At 52.9% G+C, this 24114-nt stretch overlaps 1 protein-coding gene across 1 annotated transcript in view; it reads right to left on the bottom strand.

Moving 5' to 3' along the window:
- The window catches only part of LOC144768685 (uncharacterized), a 9047330-nt gene that overhangs the window by 2607056 nt on the left and 6416160 nt on the right, over positions 1–24114 (bottom strand). Inside the window, exon 49 of the mRNA XM_078652515.1 lies at positions 22561–22596. Coding sequence (XP_078508641.1) covers positions 22561–22596 — 36 coding nt within the window. The remainder of the gene's footprint in view (positions 1–22560; positions 22597–24114) is intronic.

Raw genomic sequence — 24114 nt, 5'->3', positions numbered from 1 at the left:
GACATGGTGCAGTATCTCGAGACCTGGCTAAAAACAGTAGTGGCACCGGAAGGCCTATCTACTTTTTACACTTTAGAACGAGCGCACAGAGTACCGGCTAGGCCACCGCAACAAGGCTGACCCCCGCGACCGGTGGTAGCCCGACTGTTGCACTTCCGTGACAGAGACCTGCTGCTCCAGAAGGCATGCACAGACGGCCCCTATCAAGTGGAGAACAGCAGGGTCAACCTATTCCTGGACATGAAACCCAGCGACGCCGGACATCCTTCCTGGCCGTCAAGAGAGAATTGAGAAAAGAGGGACTTCAATACTCCCTACTGTTCCCGGCCAAGTTGAGGGTAATTGTGGATGGTAAAACTTGTTTTTATGATACCCTGGAGGATGCCTGCGCTTGGCTAGAGTTATACAGAGCTGGGAAGGATGGTAATGAACAAAGGGCACAAAACGCCACAGAAGGATTGCCCCAACGGAAATCGCAAAGGCTCTGGCAAAGACAGCGGAGACCCTCGATATTACAGACAGAAGCAGAATGAAGAGGAGTGCTGGAGGTGGTCTCAGCTCTGTCGGGTGAGCGGGAGACGCTGTCTCCGGGAGGAACGGATTCTGAGAAGGACAAAGACCGATCTGACACGGAACACTCGGAGGCGGACAGTGTACGCCTACCGAGGGTCACACCAGCAACGGCAGAGGGGATGTTGGATGAGGGCTAAAGCACCTGGGGAAATGAACAAGATGTCACTGGGAGAAGATAAGAGAACAGCCCAGGAGTAGACCATGGGGCTACTCAACAGCAGGGGAGATGGCGAAGGGTGTCTCCTCCGAGGACTCTGAGGTTTAAGTGGACTAACTGCTGAGGGTTTCGGGGGGGGGGGATCGGGCGGCGATTGGGGGGGCGGTCAATGAGGCTCTCATTTATTTGGGGCTTAGTTAAGGCGAGGTGTATAAAGAGGTTGGGCGGGGCCCATCGGCACAAAGTCCCCCTCGTAGCCCTTAAGGCATGCCCTCAGCGACTGCTGCTGGGCTTAGATGTGTGCTGGAGTTTGTAATGGTTTGGATGGGAACTAGCTGTTTGTTTCTAGGTCCTGTTCCTGGGGGGGTGGGTAGATTGGTTGGTTGGGAGGGGTGTTGGGATGGGGAGGTCACCGGTGTGGAAGCTGGAGTACGATTTGGGATGCAGATGTTACTAGTGGGCAATTTGAGATACCGCTGATTTACGATGTATTTCCTTGAATGTGAGGGGGCTACATACAATGACGCGGCGTCACAAGATGCACGCATATTTAGTTCGAAGAGGGATACACATAGCACTAATACAGGAGACTCACCTATCTAGGGCGGAGGGCATGGCACTGCAGAGACGATGGAGGGACAGGTATTTAACACCACCTACTCAGATTTTGCACGAGGAGCTCTGATCTGGATTAGAGCTGGGGTCCCTTTTCAGGTGACAAGGCAGATGATAGATCCAGCAGGCAGGTTTGTGGCCATAGTGGGTAGACTCAGGGGCAGAGACATAGCACTCTGCAGCGTTTACGCGCCTAACGCCGACCAGATGGGTTCTTGGGGCAACTCTCTTGCTCGCTAGCACACTATCTTGCGGGTTCTGTGGTGTTGGGAGGCAACTTCACCTCCATAACAGATGTATCGCTGGATAGATCACACCCCCCATTAGCTGATTCCCCGGTACACAGATTGACTAAAAGCAGGCTAGAATGGCAAAATAGATGGAATCTGGTGGACGCGTGGCGCACGCATCACCCACTCGACCGAGACTATTCCTACTTCTCTGGGATGCATGATTTACATGTCCGTCTAGACACGGTGTTGTGCTCGCCATCGGTGCTGCCCTCTGTGGAACAGACTGAATATCTACCTAGGACGGTCTCCGATCACAACCCATTGCTATTTACCATGCATTGGATGACCGGGGTGTCGAGCACTTGGAGACTACGACCTGAAACGCTAGAGGACCCGATTTTTCATAGAGAAGTGAGCGAAGGGATAACTCATTATTTTGCAGAGAATGCTGGCTCGGCCTCCACAAGGGCGATAGAATGGGACGCTTTTAAAGTAGTCATAAGGGGGATCTGCATAGGGAAACATGCGGGGGTGCGGAAGGTGTTGCTACAAGATCTGAAGCGAGCCGAGGATAGGTTACGTAAAGCAGAATTAGCAAAGCCTGGTCAAAGCAGCGAAAGAAGAGGTGGCAGCAGAGGTGGAAAGAATGCGTTGCTTTGATTATAAGGCTTACACTGCGAGGGTACATGCAGAGGGGGACAAGGCAGGAACATTACTAGCTTGGCTGGCCAACCCGACAAAGAGAGGTTCCCCTATATTGGCTCTAGAGAACGATAACAGGGAGGTGGTTTACACCCAAAACTAGATCCTACACCGCTTTTTGTGATACTATGAGGGACTGTATAAGAGTTCATTAGTAGCGGGGGACCTTGAAATCGACTCCTTTTTGGATGGACTGACACTTCCGGAATTGGAAAAGGAGCAAGCAAAATGTTTAGGTCAGGACATAGAGATAGGGGAAGTTAGGAGTGCTATTAAGCGTATGGCCAGAAATAAAACGCCAGGAGTAGACGGGTTACCGATAGAGTTCTATGGCAAATATGCGGATTTGTTGGCACCAAGACTCCTGGAGGTCTAAAGGATGCAAAAGAACTGGGTTGATTACCTAATTCCATGTGGGAGGCTCTGGTGATCCTGCTTTTAAAACCGGGTCGGGAGGGGACAAATACGGCCTCCTACCGCCCATTATCAATGCTGACGGCAGACTATAAAATACTGAGCAGCATTTTGGCGACCCGCCTCTTAAACCATATGACCACGTTAATCCACGAGGATCAAGCTGGGTTCATACCGACGAGGAGCACGTCCACTAACGTTAGAAGATTGGCACGGGTACTTGAAGAAGAACAGCCAGAAGCGCGACAACCAGTGGTATTATCTGTAGATATTGAGAAAGCTTTTGACAGCTTAGAATGGCTGTATTTATATAAAACAATGGGGTGCTTCGGCCTGGGTGCCAATTTTGTGCAGTGGACAAAAGTATTATACACGTCTGCTGTGGCTAGAGTGCGTGTTGGAACGCTGATATCATCGCAATACCCAGTAGCCCCTGGAATGAGACAGGGGTGTTCGCTCTCCCCTTTGTTGTTTGCCCTAGCAATGGAGCCGCTGGCGGCAAAGGTCAGACTGGGGGAATACTATGACGGTTTGAGGTATAGGGGAGATTGGCAGTAGATATCGCTATATTCTGATGACCTGTTGCTATTTCTCGAGGACGCAGGAAGAGCATTGATGGGAGCAGCAAACTTGCTCTCGGAGTTTGGGGACATCTCGGGGCTGCAAGTGAACTGATCAAAAACATGTCTGTTCCCAGTAAGGCAAGGAGGGCTCCAGCCCAATTCATATAGGGAGGTGAGATGGGAGCCCACTTGTTTGAAATACCTGGGGGTACATGTTTATCACACTGCCACCGACATGCTGGAAGGAAATGTGGGACGGGCGTGAGAGCATTGAAAAGTAGCATGGCCTTTTGGGCCACTCCCCCTCTATCGGTGACGGGTCGAATAGCCCTATTGAAAATGATAGCACTACCCAGATTGTTGTACTTTTTCAGAACTCTGCCGATATGGATCCCGTGCTCAGTGTTTAAATTGTTGAAATCGATCATAGTGGGTTTCCTGTGGGGAACGGGTAGACGTAGGGTGGCGCAGGCAATGCTCATTCGGCCCAAGGCTGAGGGAGGGTTGGCGGTCCCAGATTTTGAGCTGTATTATTTAGCAGCCCAACTCCAGATACTAACACAGGCAGTAGCACAGAAATTTAGAGGCCCGGAACATCAAAGAGGTAGGGGAATCCCACGCCATGTCCTCGCATTCATAACACTACAACAAAAATTGGACCTTAGGGACCTCACTATGGAGGAAAAAACACTAAGACTGTGCTGGAATCGATCCCAATGCAGGGCGGGAGTCTTGCACCCAAATGCGCCCGAAATCCCTTTAGGAATGGCAACAGCGCTACCGCACGGCAGCGACTGGACGCCACTACAGGACTGGGAAAATGCAGGGAAATGCAGTGACCATCCTGACTCCGGTCAGAACTGGTCGCTCCACTCGCAGCTCGTCCAAGCCATCTGTGCCAGCGACCTGCACTCTGCCCTGCTATCGGTGCCAGCGACCTGCTATCTGTACCAGCGACCTGCATTCTGCCCTGCTATCTGTGCCAGCGACCTGCATTGTGCCTGGTATCGTTGCCTGTATTGATTACAATTGTGCCAGCTATTTGTGCCTGCGACCGCATTCTGTGCCATTGATTGTGCCAGTGATAGTTTTTTGTGCCCACGACCTCCTTTGTGCCAGTGATCTCGCCCAGCATTGTTGTTGTGCCGTTAGCCCGTCCTCGCCGCTGCTCCCCCGCGGCTCCACCCCCGCTCCCTCCAGCTCCTACTGACCCTACCCACTCGCCACCCCGCTACCGCCTCCCAGCTGCTCCTCCCTCCCACAAACAAACTTTAGGCTAATAACGCGAGACAAGGAGCTGTGACCATCCTGACTCTGGTCAGAACTGGTCGCTCCACTCGCAGCTCGTCCCAGCCATCTGTGCCAGCGACCTGCACTCTGCCCTGCTATCGGTGCCAGCGACCTGCTATTTGTGCCAGCGACCTGCATTCTGCCCTGCTATCTGTGCCAGCGACCTGCTATCTGTGCCAGCGACCTGCATTCTGCCCTGCTATCTGTGCCAGCAACCTGCATTGTGCCTGGTATCGTTGCCTGCTTTGATTACAATTGTGCCAGCTATTTGTGCCTGCGAACGCATTCTGTGCCATTGATTGTGCCAGTGATTATTTTTTGTGCCCACGACCTCCTTTGTGCCAGTGATCTCGCCCAGCATTGTTGTTGTGCCCTTAGCCCGTCCACGCCGCTGCTCCCCCGCGGCCCCACCCCCGCTCCCTCCAGCTCCTACTGACCCTACCCACTCGCCACCCCGCCCCCGCCTCCCAGCTGCTCCTCCCTCCCACAAACAAACTTTAGGCTAATAACGCCAGACAAGGAGCTGTGACCATCCTGACTCCGGTCAGAACTGGTCGCTCCACTCGCAGCTCGTCCCAGCCATCTGTGCCAGCAACCTACACTCTGCCCTGCTATCGGTGCCAGCGACCTGCTATCTGTGCCAGCGACCTGCATTCTGCCCTGCTATCGGTGCCAGCGACCTGCTATCTGTGCCAGCGACCTGCATTCTGCCCTGCTATCTGTGCCAGCGACCTGCATTGTGCCTGGTATCGTTGCCTGCATTGATTACAATTGTGCCAGCTATTTGTGCTTGCGACCGCATTCTGTGCCATTGATTGTGCCAGTGATTGTTTTTTGTGCCCACGACCTCCTTTGTGCCCGTGATCTCTCCCAGCATTGTTGTTGTGCCCTTAGCCCGTCCACGCCGCTGCTCCCCCGCGGCCCCACCCGCGCTCCCTCCAGCTCCTACTGACCCTACCCACTCGCCACCCCGCTCCCGCCTCCCAGCTGCTCCTCCCTCCCACAAACAAACTTTAGGCTAATAACGCGAGACAAGGAGCTGTGACCATCCTGACTCCGGTCAGAACTGGTCGCTCCACTCGCAGCTCGTCCCAACCATCTGTGCCAGGGACCTGCACTCTGCCCTGCTATCGGTGCCAGCGACCTGCTATCTGTGCCAGCAACCTGCATTCTGCCCTGCTATCGGTGCCAGCGACCTGCTATCTGTGCCAGCGACCTGCATTCTGCCCTGCTATCTGTGCCAGCGACCTGCATTGTGCCTGGTATCGTTGCCTGCATTGATTACAATTGTGCCAGCTATTTGTGCCTGCGACCGCATTCTGTGCCATTGATTGTGCCAGTGATTGTTTTTTGTGCCCACGACCTCCTTTGTGCCAGTGATCTCGCCCAGCATTGTTGTTGTGCCCTTAGCCCGTCCACGCCGCTGCTCCCCCGCAGCCCCACCCCCTCTCCCTCCAGCTCCTACTGACCCTACCCACTCGCCAGCCCGCTCCTGCCTCCCAGCTGCTCCTCCCTCGGTCCGCCCCCTCCACTATCCACTTATGTCAGAGCAACATACGCGCAGCGTCCACGCGCAGCGGACGCGCCCTATGCGCGCCGAAGGTGCGCCAAAGGTAAGCCCGTCTACGCCCGTCCGCGCCTTGACCGCGCCCAGCGCCAGACCCCCTGCCCCCCGCAAAATCCACTCCACCCGCCTAATGTACGACGTCGCAACCCTCTCTGCACTCAACACCGGCCGTCTCCCCGACTGTCACCAAGCCGCCCCAGGACGCACGCATGGACCCTTCACCTGCCAATCCTGCAAGTTCGACTGCTTCAAGACCCACAATCAATCTACAAATGCCAAACAGAGCTCCAACAACAACCACCTGAAGTGCATCCTGCTCAACACCCGTTCGATCCACAGACACGCCATTGAACTATGGAACCTACTAGACAACACCACGCCGGACATCGTCTTTCTTACAGAAACTTGGATGAATGCCTCATCAGCACCCGACATCGCCATAGCCATCCCGGACGGTTACAAGATCATCCGAAAGGACCGCATCAACCAGACAGGAGGAGGCATCGCCATCGTCCACAAGAAAACCATCCGCCTCACGACCAGCTCCGACGACACCCTCACAGCCGCCGAACACCTCCACTTCTAGATACAAACCGACCCCAAAACCACACTTAGAGGCACCCTCATCTACAGACCACCAGGACCCCGCACACAATTCTGCGAAGACATCACTGACTTCATCAGCCCACAAGCCCTCCCCTCCGAGGACTACATTCTCCTAGGGGACCTCAACTTCCACCTGGAAAAGAACAACAACAGCAATACCATCACCCTTCTGGACAACCTCTCCAATCTCGGACTCAAACAACTGGTGAATACCCCCACCCACTACGCCGGACACACGCTCGACCCGATCTTCTCCTCCAGCAAGCACGTCTCCTTCAATCACGCCACAGGACTCCACTGGACGGACCACAGCTGCGTACATTTCAACTTCAGAAAGACCACGACCCACCACGACCCACAACAAGTCCCCCGCAGAAACTGGAACAAACTTACCACCGACCAGCTCACCACATCGCTATACCAAAACCCTCTCGCCAAATCATCGAACCCAACTCAAGCAGCCATCAATCTCGCACAATGGATCACCCACTGCGCCGACGAATTAGCTCCCCTGAAAAAGCAACACAACAAGCCAGGCATCAAAAAAGTCTCTTGGTTCAATGACGACCTCAAGAACTCCAAAAAGAAATACCGCACCCTCGAGAAAGCCTGGCAAAGACACCCTACCACAGACAACAGGACCGCCCTCAAGGAGGCCACCCGCAAACACCACCAGCTGATCCGATCCACCAAGAAATCAGCATTCAAGGAGCGACTCGACAACAACGCCCACAACAGCAAGGAACTCTTCAGCATCATCAAAGAGCTTACCAATCCCAGCGCCGACACCAACGACATCACTCCCTCTCAAGGCCTCTGCGACTCTCTAGCCTCGTTCTTCCACAGTAAAATCGCTGACATACATAACAGCTTCTGCAACCAGTCCACCCCCCTTACCACCGAATTGAAGCCCCCCACCACCACCCTTGACGCCTGGAACCCAATCAGCACCGAAGACACCATCCGCTTGATGAACTCCATCCACTCCGGATCACCAACCGACCCATGCCCCCACCACATCTTCAACAAGGCCGACTCCATCATCGCACCCCACCTCCGGAATATCATCAACTGCTCCCTCAACACCGCTACCTTCCCGGAAAGCTGGAAACATGCCGAACTCAATGCTCTCCTGAAGAAACCTACAGCAGACCCCACTGAACTTAAGAACTACCGCCCCATCTCGCTCCTCCCTTTCCCTGCCAAAGTCATAGAGAAGGACGTCAACAATCGGCTCGCCGCCTTCCTCGAGTCTAACGGCTCCCTCGACCCCTCACAGTCCGGTTTCCGAGCCAAACACAGCACCGAGACTGCCCTCATCGCAGCCACAGACGACATCCGATCACTACTCTACAATGAAGAAACAGCTGCCCTCATCCTCCTGGACCTCTCCGCAGCGTTTGACATGGTCTGTCATAGCACCCTTGTACAACGCCTCAACAACATCGGAATACAAGGAAAAGCATTGTATTGGATCATATCGTTCCTCACCGGAAGAACCCAGAGAGTCCGCCTCCCCCTTTCAGATCTGAGGCCACCGAAGTAATCTGCGGCGTTCCCCAAGGCTCCTCGCTCAGCCCCACTCTCTTCAACGTCTACATGAGCCCCCTCGCATCCATCGCACGCCCTCTCCCTCACCAAAGACCCAAACACCACCAAAACCAACCTACACGAAGGGATGAAAGACGTAGCCGAATGGATAAAGAACAGCCGCTTAAAACTAATTTCAGAGAAGACGGAAGTCCTCATCCTAGGATCATCACCCTCCGCTTGGGATGACTCATGGTGGCCACCAGCCCTAGGCAGCGCGCCCAAACCAACGGACCATGCTCGCAACCTGGGATTCATTCTAGACTCCTCCCTCTCGATGACCAGACAAGTCAACGCCATCTCATCATCATGCTTTAACATCCTACGCATGCTCAAAAAAATCTTCCGATGGATCCCCACCGAAACAAGAAAGACAGTCACCCAAGCACTTGTCACAAGCCGACTGGACTACGGAAACACCCTCTACGCTGGAACCACAGCCAAATTACAGAAAGCACTCCAACGCATTCAGAACGCCTCCGCCAGACTCATCCTAGACATACCCCGCCACGACCACATTTCCGGTCACCTGAGAGACCTTCATTGGCTCCCCGTCAACAAGAGAATAACGTTCCGTCTTCTCACCCACGCACACAAAGCGCTCTACGACCTAGGACCCAAATACCTCAACACGCGCCTGACCTTTTACACCCCCACCCGTCAACTAGGATCGTCCAATCAAGCCCTCGCCACGATTCCACGTATCCGTAAAACCACCATGGGAGGAAGATCTTTCTCCTACCTGGCGGCCAAAACCTGGAACTTTCTCCCCACCCACCTCCGCCTTACTCAGAACCACCTCTCCTTCAGAAAACAACTCAAAACTTGGCTATTTGATAAGTAACAACCCCCCCCCCCCCATCAAGCGCCTTGAGACCCTCCGGGTGAGTAGTGCGCTATACAAATTTTAACTTGACTTGATTTGGGATCCAGATGATTGGAGATTTATACGAGGATGGAGCAATGCTGCCCTATCAGGCGCTACAAGAAAGGTATGACCTGCCGAGAAGGGGATTTCTTTTGCATGCAGCACTGACAAGGGCACTGCAGACACACTAGCGAGAGGGGTTAGTAGAGCCTAAGACAACAATGGCATGCCAATACACCATGATGGCAGCCGGGACTTTCAAGGCAGTCACATGCCTCTACTCCAGAATGATCAATGAAGGGTTAGCACCCCTGGAGACACTGAGTGGAAAATGGGAAGTGGACATAGGGAGACCTTTTCCTGAAACGACCTGGATCCAGATCATGCGTAGAGCCTGAAAGAGCACGAGAAACGCGAGATTCCAGCTAGTGCATTTCTACATACTCCATAGAGCATATTTAACACCAGGGAAAATGAAGAAATATTTTAAGGTAGAAGAGGCAGCGTGCCCTCGAGGTGCACTATTAGGAGTAGAACTAGAGCACATGCTATGGTCATGTCCTGGGATGGGAACCTACTGGGAAGAAGTGAGACACATCCTAAATACCATTACGGAGCGGTAATTGACCTTTGATATGGCCACAAGCGTTTTGCACTGGTTCCCTCATTCATCAAAAAACAAGATAACGAGTAAGTTTGTAGATATGGGGCTCCTAGTGGCGAAACGGGAAATAGCATGACACTGGAAGTCGAAGGTAGGGCCTAGCAGCAAGAGATGGAGGGCTGAATTTATAAAATGGGCGAGCAGCGAAAGCACAATTAGATACCAGCAGGCGAGACGGCTGAGCAATGAAAGGGCGCTGGAGGCAGCGACGGCATGGGAAACTTTAGTACAAGCATTGCAGGATTACCAGACGGAAGTTGAGTAGGAGAAGAACATAGTAGCAAAAGGGGGCCCCCGAGCTATGACAGGTACATTGAGAGACTAGAACAGTTGTAACTATTGTTAACACAAGACGAAAAGGGTTGACAGCAGCGCACACACCGGTGAGATGGGAGGGGGAGGGGGGATTCACAACAGTTGGGAGGAGTCGGGGGTAAGAAAATTAGCAGGTAATGGTTATTGGCATTTCGGCTACCTACTAAATCACAGTCATTGTGTTGAATGGAATGAAAGGGGCAGAGATTTGAATACCTCTGTAGGAGTTAAATCGTCGAGATGGTTGATGAATAATATGTATATGTATAAAGAATGCACAAAAAAACAATAAAATACGTTTTGAAAAAAGAAATCAGTATTTCTAGTGTGAAGCAAGTTCTCAAATGGTAAGAGAGGATGGCTAGCATGAGGCAGATGCAGGGCTAACTGACCCAGTGCTGGATGGCTAAGTACTGACACTTAGTGGCGGATAGAATATGATAATGTCACTGGATCTGAGAAAAGTCCAACTGCGCCCATCTCTTTCACCCTTCCCCATCCTTATTCTACTAAGCCCTGGGTCTTATAATATAATAAACCTACCTCCGTGGTCATAGCGCACAACATGTCAACACTTGCCTCACAGGATCAACATAAAGTACACACACGTCTAACAATACACCCCACATGGCGTAGCGTGCTATCCACAAGGGCAAGCGCTCCAGCGTCCCACATAGGGATAGTAAGTGCTATATAAATGTTCCAATACAATGGGGGCGTGGCTACGCACGCAACGGGAATGGCCGCCTTGGAGTGAAGCTCCGCGCCAGGCTTGCCTTCCCGGGGCATTTATCCGAGTGATCGCCGCCTGCGGATGGCGATAAACATCAGCGCCGCCGCCGGACGTCACCGTCGGCCTGCCGGCCGACTTTGGAAAAATTTGGCACACCCAGGACGCACCGGAAGATTCGCTGGGCTGCTGCCGCCTTCCTCGGTCCCTAACCCAGGAAGCGCGCAGGACAGACCGGGGCTCCACTTGAGGACGCAGGCCCAGAGGTCGGCCCGGCAGACGCACTGGCCGAGAGACGTTGGGAGGGAAACGTGCTCGGTCTATCGCACCAGACCTGCTCTGCACAGTGACCATACCAACAGGCCATTAATCACCAAGGTATCACGCCGGCAGCGCGGCTTCGCGGAACAGAGCGACGCCGCCCTGCCACACGCGACCAAGCGGCGGCTGGTGCGGCCCGACTCACCGGCCACTGAGACACACTGCAGCCCAGCCACCTCGATCCCTTGTGGGGTAGACAACAGCAACGTGGAAAGGCAAACACGGAGACCCGGCGACAAGATCTGCGGGGCGCGCCCACGTGGCGGCAAGTGCCGGTAAGACCGCGAAAATACCCCCGGCCCAACCCCAGGACCGGCTACGTGACCACGTGCGCCTTGGGGGTGCTGCTGAGATCCCCCACAACCTGCAGTGGTGTCTGATCCTCCGCGACGAGCCGTGCACCTGCCCACTACCACGCACTGGCCAGATAATACCGGCCCGCCACACGCTGCGGATCACAACCGGGGGTTGTGTCGCCACGGGGACCGTCCACGCTATACAGCACACGCCTGTCCAGCGGTCGGATTGCTGACTGCACGACCCGGCCTTCTGAGGACGACGTGGGCTGCTCGGCCGAGCCCGAGGGAGTGACGCAGATGTCTAACGGCCCCAAAACGAGAACTGGCGCCAGCAACGCTAACCAGAAGGCCAAGATGGACAAAGCCGGGAAGCACACCGATTCGGACCAGATGGCGGCCAAACTGGACACTATGCTGGCAGCAATGGAAAGACTTGAGGAGTCACTGAGCCTAACCCGCACCTCCCTGGCCACCAAAATCGACAGCGTAGTCATCGATCTCACGCACCTAAGAGCAGATCACAAAAAGCTGGCGGAACGCACCACCACCTTGGAGGACACGCTGCAGACACTTCAACCCCGTGCGGACCAGTCGCATAAACACATCCAGGACTTGCTGAACAGGGTGGCGTTCTTGGAAGATAGGGCTGAGGATGCGGAAGGTAGGACCCGCAGAAACAACGTGCGCCTGGTCGGAGTTCCGGAGAAATGGGAGGGGAGGTCCCCAGAAGTCCACATGGAGCAGTGGCTACGAGGCCTCCTGCCGGAAGGATCGCTCTCCCCACACTTCGTGATTGAACGGGCTCACAGGGTCCCCACTAAGCCTCTGGCGACAGGCTCCAACCCAAGGCCCATGCTAATCCGTATTATGAACTATCGAGACAGAGACGCCATACTACGAGAAACCCGCAAGCTCCAGGAGGTCCGAATAGAGAACGCATCGGTGATGTTCTTTCCGGACTACACTGTACAGGTCCAGCGGCAGAGACATGACTTTCTCGCAGTGAAAAAGCGACTGAGACAGGTGGGCCTCCAGTACTCCCTTCTCTTCCCTGCGAAGCTAAGAGTGGTGGCGGGAGAGCGGACTCATTTCTTCACGGACCCCATGAAAGTGGAAGCCTGGCTAGACAGCGGAGTCGACACAGAACCCAAAACGGCGACGGGTCCTGCGTCACGACGACAATCCGGCAATCACAGACGGCGGCGACGACCCCGCCGGAATTCTCAGCCGAATACACGTGCGGCGACTCGGCCTTCCCCTCCTGCAGCTGCCAGACGACAGGAGCAGCGAGATGCCCTCCGCCTCGTGATGGAGCTCAGCGGCTCCCCCGAACAGAGCGAGGTGGCCAGTGGCGGCACACGAGGCCTCCAGAGCGACGATGAAGCCATATATGGAGTGCCAGACTCCCCGACCTCGGATGCCCGACCTGATGTCACCCCCCAAACAGCGGACTACATCAGCTGATCAAGCACCGGATGCAACTCCCCACGGAAACGAATGCAAGTGACCAGCATGACGGGCCTACGAATCCACAACCACAATGTACCCTGTGCGTAATGGCGGACTGCCCCCTCGTCCTCCACACTACACGCTTGGGGCACATGCACCAAGGGACACATTGATGGACATGACCCCAGGCGCTGGCGATGAGAGCCCGCGCCCGATGAAGCCCAGCTGCGGAGACACTCTGCCTTGCCTGGAGATGGCCCGACTGGAACACGTAATGTATGGCAACTTACGCATATATGTGATGGGCTCATTCCATACGTGGGCGGCATTGCCTGAAACACCCCCCCCGGGAAGGCAACAAGCCTTCACTTCACAAACATACTGACATAATCCATTTGATCCTGTGCACGTAGCACAACCACCCCCTTAGACTTGAACATTGTTGCTCTCCTAGAGAGTATGGACGGGAGCACGTTTTGCATCCGACCTTTTGGTATTTTGCAAGTTCGTATTGTTAAATGGTTTATTGTTTCGATAGCCATGTTTTTTTCCCCTTCCCATGGTCACAGAACACTGGAGCGTCACGTCAAATGCTTATGGGGTGGCGGGGACCGATTCCACGACGATGAGCGAGTGTGCATTGAGTCAAGTCAAGTCAAGTCAAGTCATAAAATTTATATAGCGCACTACATACCCAGAGGGTTTCAAGGCGCTTAGGAAGGGGAGGAGGATTATTTGTCAAATATCCACGTTTTAAGCTGCTTTCTGAACGCTGGGTGATTCTGGGTGAGGCGAAGGTAAGCGGGGAGTGAGTTCCATGTTTTGGCAGCCAGGTATGAGAAGTATCTGCCTCCCATGGTGGTCTTGTTGATGCGAGGTACAGTGGCGAAGGCTTGGTTGGAAGAGCGAAGTTGGCGGGAGGGGGTGTAGAAGGACAGTCGAGAGTTGAGGCAATCTGGTCCGATGTCGTAGAGTGATTTGTGTGCGTGGGTAAGCAGTCGGAAAGTAATCCTTTTATTGACGGGTAGCCAGTGGAGGTCTTTAAGGTGACCAGAGATGTGTTCGTTGCGTGGGATGTCTAGTATGAGCCTGGCTGAGGCGTTTTGGATTCGTTGGAGTTTCTTCTGGAGTTTTGCGGTAGTACCTGCGTAGAGGGTGTTTCCATAGTCCAGTCGGCTCGTGACTAGAGCGTGGGTGACGGTTTTCCTTGTTTCGGTGGGGATCCAGCGAAATGTTTTTCTGAGCATGCGAAGAATGTTAAAGCAGGAAGAGGATACGGCGCTGACTTGTCTGTTCATTGAGAGTGACGAATCCAGGATGACGCCAAGGTTCCGTGCATGGTCTGTCGGGATGGGTGCATTTCCGAGGGCTTCCGGCCACCAGGAGTCGTCCCATGCAGAGGGGGATGTACCTAAGATGAGGACTTCTGTTTTGTCTGAGTTCAGTTTCAGACGGCTTTGTTTCATCCATTCGGCGACTTCTTTCATTCCTTCGTGTAGGTTATTTTTGGCGGTGCTGGGGTCCTTGGTGAGAGATAGTATCAGTTGAGTGTCATCCGCGTAAGAGATGATGTTGAGGTTGTGTTGGCGGGCGATAGCCGCGAGGGGGCTCATGTATACGTTGAAGAGGGTGGGGCTGAGTGAGGATCCTTGTGGTACGCCGCAGATGATTTCAGAGGCCTCGGACTTGAATGGTGGGAGGCGTACTCTCTGGGTTCTTCCGGTGAGGAACGAGGTGATCCATTCCAGTGCCTTTCCTTGGATTCCGATGTTTCTGAGGCGTTGTAACAGGGTGCTGTGGCAGACTGTGTCGAAGGCTGCAGAGAGGTCGAGGAGGATGAGGGCGACTGTGTCTCCATTGTCCAGTAGAGTTCGAATGTCGTCTGTTGCTGCGATGAGGGCGGTCTCAGTGCTGTGTTTGGTTCGGAAGCCAGATTGTGAGGGGTCGAGTGATTTGTTGGCTTCGAGGAAGGCGGCGAGCTGGTTGTTGACAGCTTTCTCGATGACGTTGGCCGGGAATGGAAGAAGCGAGATGGGGCGGTAGTTTTTGAGTTCGGTGGGGTCTGCTGTTGGTTTTTTCAGAAGGGCGGTGAGTTCAGCGTGTTTCCAGTCTTCTGGGAAGGTAGCGGAGTTGAAGGAGCAGTTGATGACGTCTCGGAGGTGCGGAGCTATGACGGAGTCTGCTTTGTTGAAGATGTGGTGAGGGCATGGGTCTGTGGGGGATCCAGAGTGGATGGAATTCATCAGGCGGATGGTGTCCTCAGTGGAGATTGGGTTCCAGGCGTTAAGGGTGTTAACGGGGGGAAGATGGTCAGCTGATGGTAGGGTGGGTTGGCTTCCGGGTTGGTTGTCAAAGCTGTTGTGGATGTCAGCAATCTTGTTGTGGAAAAAAGAGGCTAGGGAATCGCAGAGGGTTTGAGAGGGGGTGATGTCGTTGGAGTTGGCCGAGGGGTTGGAAAATTCCTTGACGATGTTGAAAAGTTCCTTGCTATTGTGGGCGTTGTTGTCAAGTCGATCCTTGAATGCTGTTTTCTTGGCTTTTCGGATCAGTTGGTGGTGAGTACGGATGGCGCTTTTGAAGGCGTCCTTGGTGCTGGTGGATGGGTCTTTTTTCCAGGCCTTTTCAAGGGATCGGCACAGTTTCTTGGACTTCTTGAGGTCATCGTTGAACCATGAGGCCTTCTTGATGCCAAGTTTGTGTTGACGTTTTTTCAGTGGTGCTAAGGTGTCGGCGGTGTTGGATAACCAAAGGGTGAGGTTGGAGGCGGCTTCGTTGGTGTTAGAAGAGAGGGCTGGGGAGGTTTGAAGGAGTGATGTGGAGATCTGCTCCGTGGTGATTTTGTTCCAGTTTCTTTGTAGAGTAGGTTGGAGGAGGATGATGGGTTTCGGCTTGTTGTAGGTGAAGTGAACGCAGCTGTGGTCAGTCCAGAGGAGATCCGTAGTGTGTCTGAAGGAGACATGGTTGCTGGAGGTGAAGATGGGGTCGAGTGTGTGACCTGCGATGTGGGTGGGGGAAGTGACTAGTTGTTTAAGTCCGAGGTTGGCGAGGTTGTCTAAGAGGGTGGCGGTGTTGCGGTCGTTGATCTTCTCAAGGTGGAAGTTGAGGTCTCCCAGGAGGATGTAGTCTTTGGAGGGGAGCGCGTGTGGGGTGATGAAGTCCGTGATGTCTTCACTGAATTTTGCGCGGGGTCCTGGTGGTCTGTAGAGGAGGGTGCCTCTGAGTGTGGTCTTGGGGTCGATGTGGATCTGGAAGTGGAGGTGTTCAGAGTTGGCGAGGTTGGCGTCAGAGCTGGTTGAGATGCGGATTGATTTCTTATGGACGATAGCGATTCCTCCTCCTGTGTGGTCAGTGCGGTCCTTGCGTGTGATCTTATAGTCATCAGGGATAGCGATGGCGATGTCAGGGGCGGAGGAAGCGTTCATCCATGTTTCCGTTAGGAAGGCGACGTCAGGAGAGATGGTGTCTAGTAGGTTCCAAAGGTCAATGGCGTGCCTGTGGACCGAGCGGGTGTTGAGAAGGATGCATTGTAGGTGGTTGGGGTCAGGAATCTGTGTTGTGGTCGTAGCGGAGATGTTTTCGGTTCCGCTGAATCTGCAGTAGTAGCATGAGAAAGGTCCATGGGTGTGTCCAGGAGCGGCTTGGACGCAGGAGGGGGCGCGGCCGGGGTCAAGGGCTAGGAGGGAGGCGGCATCATAGGTAATGCGGGGGGGCTGGGGAGCGTGAGGGGCAGGGGGTCTGGCACTGGGCGCGGTCCTGGCGCGGACGGGCGTAGACGGGCTTACCTTTGGCGCACCTTCGGCGTGTACGTAGCGCGTGGACGCTGCGCGTTGGGACATCTGACATTAATGGACAGTGGAGGGGGCGGAGCGTGGGAGGGGCAGCAGGGAGGCGGTAGTGTGGCTGAGGGGCGGGCCTGGGGAGGTCAACAACAACAAAATGGAGGGTCCGAGTGGTAGGCAGACAGGGGTAACAATAGCAGAAATACAGCGAGTAAGCACAATCTGTCCTAAAGCGCTATGTTAATACAGCACAGTCTCACCAAAAGCGCTATGCAAATATAGCACAATCTGTCCTAAAGCGCTATGTTACTACAGCACAGTCTCACCAAAAGCGCTATGCAAATATAGCACAATCTGTCCTAAAGCGCTATGTTACTACAGCACAGTCTCACCAAAAGCGCTATGCAAATATAGCACAATCTGTCCTAAAGCGCTATGTTACTACAGCACAGTCTCACCAAAAGCGCTATGCAAATATAGCACAATCTGTCCTAAAGCGCTATGTTACTACAGCACAGTCTCACCAAAAGCGCTATGCAAATATAGCACAATCTGACCAAAGGCGCTTTACAAATGCGGCAATAATGATTCCAAAAGCGCAGAGAGAGCCAGGTAATCAGCAGAGGCGCCAAAATACAAATGCAGCAGCAGTTTAGTTTTTAGTGCGTTACAGCGATACCAGGGATCGTCGCAGCTGAAGCACAGGAGGAGCGTGGTGGAGCGGCCGTACTGGAGCTGGTCCAGGTGGTCACAATCAGGCTGGGGGAGAGGAAGGCTCGATGAACGTGGGTGGGAGGGGCAGCAGGGAGGCGGTAGTGTGGCTGAGGGGCGGGCCTGGGGAGGTCAACAACAACAAAATGGAGGGTCCGAGTGGTAGGCAGACAGGGGTAACAATAGCAGAAATACAGCGAGTAAGCACAATCTGTCCTAAAGCGCTATGTTAATACAGCACAGTCTCACCAAAAGCGCTATGCAAATATAGCACAATCTGTCCTAAAGCGCTATGTTACTACAGCACAGTCTCACCAAAAGCGCTATGCAAATATAGCACAATCTGTCCTAAAGCGCTATGTTACTACAGCACAGTCTCACCAAAAGCGCTATGCAAATATAGCACAATCTGTCCTAAAGCGCTATGTTACTACAGCACAGTCTCACCAAAAGCGCTATGCAAATATAGCACAATCTGACCAAAGGCGCTTTACAAATGCGGCAATAATGATTCCAAAAGCGCAGAGAGAGCCAGGTAATCAGCAGAGGCGCCAAAATACAAATGCAGCAGCAGTTTAGTTTTTAGTGCGTTACAGCGATACCAGGGATCGTCGCAGCTGAAGCACAGGAGGAGCGTGGTGGAGCGGCCGTACTGGAGCTGGTCCAGGTGGTCACCCATTGAGGGGTGGTGGCAGGGACGGTTGGGAGGTTTGGTGAAATTGCTGTAATGTTCCCCATTAAGATATGCACGTGGAATGTGAGAGGTATACACACACCATCCCGACGCTACCAAATCTACTCATACCTCAAACGCCACCACATTCAAATTGCCCTCCTGCAGGAAACCCACCTTAACAACACAGAAATTGCTACGCTGCGACACAGGTGGCGCGGACAACTTTATGCTACAGGGTTCTCATCATACGCCCGAGGTACGCTGATATGGGTCAGGCCGGGCATTCCTTGGACCACACAGGATGTACATATAGACCCCGAGGGCAGGTACGTGGCTATCCACGGCAAACTAGACGGTAGCCCAATGGTAATCACTTCAATTTACGCGCCTAACACGGGGTTAGCAGATTTTCTTGCAGACTTGTCACGCACACTAGCCCCCTGGCACGGGGTCCCATGGGTCATAGGCGGGGACTACAATAGTTCGCTAGACTTGACACTTGACCGTTCTCATCCTGCATTACCCAACTCACAAGCTCAGGCCACCACGAAGGCGCTACAGGCGTGGTCCGTGCAATGGGGCTTGCAAGATGCGTGGCGTTCTCGCAATCCGCACTCCAGGGTCTACTCATATTATTCGGGGGCGCACACCCTGCATGTCCGCCTTGATCGCTTCATGGTCTCTAGTGAACTCTTGCCCATTATCACGGACACATGTTACATGGGACGCACACACTCCGACCACAACCCGCACCTCCTAGACCTGATGTGGGATCACCCTCGACCACCAATACCCACATGGCGGTTGCAACCCGAACTCTTACTAGACGCCACGTTTAGGGGATCCATCAGCGCACAGACGGCACAATATTTTGAAGATAACACAGGCTCGGCATCGACACCTCAGATTGAATGGGACACGTTCAAAGTGGTCCTTAGGGGGCAATGTCTAGGCACCCAAGCACACTCCCGGCGACACTTAGAAGCAGATCTCAGGCGCATTGAATCTGACCTGCTGCGATTGGAGCAGTCTGCGACCGGTGGCCCCACCGCGGAATTAATACAAACGCGGGCAGAGCATGACACCCTGATTGACAGATTGAAAAAGGTCAATTACAAGGCCCACGCAGCCCGCACTCACCATTCTGGCGACAAACCAGGGAAGTTGTTGGTGTGGCTGATTCAGCGCGAACAACGTGTCACGCCGGTGGCAGCGGTGCAATCGATAGCAGGCCCGGTGGTGTACACACAGGCACGGATACACGAGGCCTTTGTGGCCCATTACAGCGCGTTGTACAAATCCCGACTGCTGACTGCACCGTCAGTAATAGCCGCGTACTTAGAGGACATCGTGCTGCCTACCCTAACGGACGAACAACGAGAGGACCTAGGGTCACCGTTGATTGCGGAGGAACTCCGCGACGCCATCTTTGCCCTCTCGAACGGCAAGGCGCCAGGCCCTGATGGGTTGCCAGCGGAGTACTATAAAGCATGCTCGGACATCCTAACTCCAGAGCTCTTGAGGGTGTTTGCTGCGGCACTGGAAGACTTAGATCTACCCCTGTCCATGAATGAGGCAACATTAGTGTCCCTCCCTAAGCCAGGTAGAGATGAAACACTGCTTGGCTCATATAGGCCCCTGGCGCTGCTAAACACTGACTACAAGGTACTGGCCTCGACTCTCGCCCGACGATTGGCTGGACTGGTGCCCGGCCTGATACATAATGACCAGAACGGCTTTGTACCCTCCAGATGCACTTCCCAAAACATCCGTAGACTATTCAGGGTACAACAGTATGCAATTCAAGACTGGCCCAGGTCGGGATGTCTAGTCCTGGACCTGGAGAAGGCGTTCGATTCGCTCGAATGGCCCTATTTGCTGGCAGTGCTACGCAGATTCGACCTTGGGGATGACTTTATCGAACTAGTGGGATTGCTGTATAGACGCCCGGTGGTGCGAGTCCGCACGGGCAGGCTACTCTCTGACGCCATTAGAGTGCAACGCGGCACCAGGCAGGGATGCCCGCTATCCCCGCTACTTTTCTCATTGGCCATTGAACCCCTTGCTGCGCTACTACGCGCAGAGGGCATGCACTGGGGGATCCCACTCGCAGATGGCATACACGCGGTCTCGCTATATGCGGACGATCTCCTTTTATACATCAGGGACCTCACCCGCATACCTCGAAGCCTCTCGGAGATCTTTCAATCCTTCTAGACCATGTCAGGCCTCAAGGTTAATTGGGCCAAGTCAGGTGCATACTCGTTCAACCCTGACATCCCTGACCCCGGAGTCACGATCAATGGGGAAAGGCTGCCATGGCACCACACAACGTTCAAATACCTAGGAGTATTTATCTACAGGTAACCTGACACGCGCCATCACGTCTATAAAATCCCAAATTGCCTTTTGGAAATCCCTACCACTCAATGTCCCGAGCAGAGTGACACTGACAAAAATGATTGTACTCCCCAGACTCTTATACTACTTCGCCAACCTGCCAGTGTACGTACAGGCACGCACCTTTCGAGAACTGGCCTCCATGGTTAGAGACCTGATATGGAACACGGGCCGGCCTAGAGTAGCCCTCCGAAAACTATATGCCCCAGTCGATGAGGGAGGCCTTGCGGTACCGAACCTCGAACTTTATTATCTGGCAGCCCAGCTACAATGGGTCACCGCCTGGCTAGCAGGGAACCACCTGGGAGACACTGCCACGAATACGGACATGTATTCCTCCACGCAACTACATACAATATTCCACCCCCTGACACACCCAAGGAAATCCAATCAGCTACACGTCGCAGTGGCGATACGTTGTTATGTCAGAAGCCTAATGCTCACGAAGACGACCAAGCCATATGCCCCGGCGCTACCACTCCTAGGCACCCCCAAGTCCACCTCCATAGTCACAGAAACAGCGCTGGAACCTTGGACGCGCACTGGAGTAGACACTATGGCAGACCTATATGCTGATGGTGTCTTGATACCGTTTGCAACGCTAGCGGCAGACACAGGTCTCCCGACGGGTCAATTTTTACAGCACGCCTCAATACTTTTCGCATACACACAGCGGTGGGGCAACATCACTGACGAACTGCCAACACACCAATTGATACAGAGCCTACATGTCATGGGTGATGGCACACACGTGGTGCACTGGCTACACCAAGCACTATTGTCGCACACACAACATTCACTGCAACCATTGCGCGACCACTGGGCCACAGACAGAGGGAGGGAATGGACGGATAAGGAGTGGAGGATGATCCTATTAGGCCCCAGACACGTGCCACGGAACGCGCGCTTTAAACTGATACAGTTCTACATTCTACACAGAGCGTACCTCTCACCCAGTAAGATTAATCGCTATTTCCCAGAAGCGGCGGCCAAATGCCCGAGATGTGCGCTGGATGAGGCAGACTTACTACACATGCTCTGGCAGTGCCCACGGATTCAGACATATTGGGGGGCGATACTGACGACACTAGACAAATGCACAGGCATGACGATCCCGCACACATGGGAGGCATGCATACTTGGCCTGTATAAGCGTACTCCATTAAACAAAGCCCCCTCTCGATTCTGGGACCTTGCCCTCCTCACAGCAAAAAGATTGCTCACAAAACACTGGAAGAGAGCTGCCCCGCCGTTACCAGAACACTGGCGCGCATCCCTAGACACCTGGGCAAAAGCGGAAAGCACCGCCCTCCATAACGAGGAAACGGCAGGCCTCCGTCAGTTCCCGATTGCGCAATTCTGGGACACAATGCTCACCTCCTTCCACAAGGAATGCCTTCTCACACAATCCACGACAGGAGTCACCCACCTGGACAGCACCGACGATGCACCCCCTATGCGCACTCCACACGGACGCATCCGCTGACACCCCCACCGTCACATCCTTCCCCTCATGCCTGATGTCCGTGGTGACGGGGGTGATCTCTCCCCCCGGGCCATGCCCACTTCATTAGACACTTCTGAGTATCACCCATGCTCCCCATGACGCCACACCCCAAACAAAGACGCACACAACTAGCTCCAGCATCAGCTGACCATATCCACCCCTTCCTGATTTTGCCTTTATGTCCCCAGTTCCTTGTCCTCCCCTCCTATCCTTGATGTTTAATTCGGAATTTGTATCCTTGTTACACAAACATGGTTTGAAACGTTTGTGCTGGAAATTGTAGCCATGATGTATGAAGCAAGATAACCAGTGTATTGGGTGCTATGCCCCGTATTCATGACAGACATCTTTGAGATGTAATAATGTATGTATTGTACCATTCATGCTTTACTTCTCCTATACCACTAATAAAGGATATTTAAACAAAAAAAGAAAAAAATGTTCCAATACAATACATAACAATTACTGGTGATATACTGGAAAGCTTTTACATGTCTTATAACATCTTAGAGAAAAGAGAGATTTTCTCACCTGAGCGAGGAGCCGGGAGAGGGGCCTGTTCAGATCCTGAGTAAAACAAGAATAGTGAAAATTATTACAAGACGCACAAGTTCACAAGAGTGCAAACTGTGGAACCTTTCAGGATTTCTATGTCAGAGAGTTAAATATGAAGCACTGAACTAGAACACAGAATGCTTCACCTCACTGCAGTGCAGGAATGTGGAGTATCCACTGGAAAATACAGAAATACCTTGTGATGTAAGGTACTGCACTTGAAATCAGAGCACTGCTGTGGCATCTGCGATCCTGAATGGAAGATCAAGTTACTTACCTTCTGGAACAATCTTTCTAATGGATACTTTGTATACCTGCAGATTTCTCACTTTTTATATATCGCAGGTGTCAGACTGAATTCAGAAACGTTTCAATAGCTCTCCACGTTGATAGGAGAATGTAAGAAACTGAGTTCTTGCTTGAGGGGGGTTGTAAACCCAAATCAAGCAACAACCACAATCCTTGTTCGGGCAAACCAAAACAGTCATTTAATTAACCTACCCTTTGGTAGCTTGGCACAAAACACTCAGACTTAACTTAGATGCAGAGTGTGAAGTGTTTATGCAGCACACAAACAGTAATTAATTGAAACACAACACAAATAAAATCCTGCACCAATTTAGAAAAATAATGAAACGTTTTCTAAATAATTTGAAGCCAAAACAACAAAAATCCAGTCAGTAGAATGGGGGCAATTACTTTTTAGGTTCAAATCCTTTTATTGAGTTTCACATTGAAAAGAACAATACAAAAAAAAACTACGACCAACATCCACTGGTGGGTGGGGACCAAGTGAAAAGGGAGAAAACTGAAGAGAATAGACAAATACATGGGGACAGAAGAGTGGGGGAAATGAATTACCTATTTAGCTAAAATGATGGCCTTCAACATAGAAACAAGGTATATCGCTTGTCTAGAAACTAAAGGTGAGTGCCATATCAGTCAATAATGTTTTATTGGGGTATAAGGTGGAGGATGCGTAAGTAGCCGGGGTAGTCAATTCTAAGAATTTGTGGGAAAGGAATTTCAGACAGGGTCCCCACATCTTGTTGAATTGAGGCAGCTTCTGCGCTACTGAGGATGTTAGCTTCTCCATGGCAAGGAGATCCCAGATTTTGTAGATTCAGTCTAAGTAAGTGGGTATTGTAGCTGTACCCCAAAGTGCTAGCAATACTTGCTCGGCAGGGCATAGAGCCAGAGTGATGGCTCATCCACGCGTAGTTTTCGAGGGTAAGTCAGGGCATTCAGGAGACCCAGGAGAATGTAGCTCGGGAATCTGGGTAGTTCGATGTTATACATTTGGTCAATGGAGGCAAAGACTTCAGACCAGCACCGCTAAAGCTTTGTACACTGCCAAAGAAGGTGGGTAAAAGTTCCCACTTGGTCGCAGCCCCTCCAGCAACATGCATATCCATCTCTCTTCCATTGAGCTGTTTGCGCAGGTGTATAGTACCGATGGTGGGATTTTTTGAGGAATTTTCCTTTGCCTGAGGTGCTATGTACTGAAGAATGGGAATGGGCTCACTTTTG

This window comes from Lissotriton helveticus, chromosome 7 (genome assembly GCF_964261635.1).
Source record: "Lissotriton helveticus chromosome 7, aLisHel1.1, whole genome shotgun sequence".
Classification (NCBI taxonomy): domain Eukaryota; kingdom Metazoa; phylum Chordata; class Amphibia; order Caudata; family Salamandridae; genus Lissotriton; species Lissotriton helveticus.
Note: the sequence above shows the minus strand (reverse complement) of the source record. Positions and strands in the feature narration are given on the sequence as shown.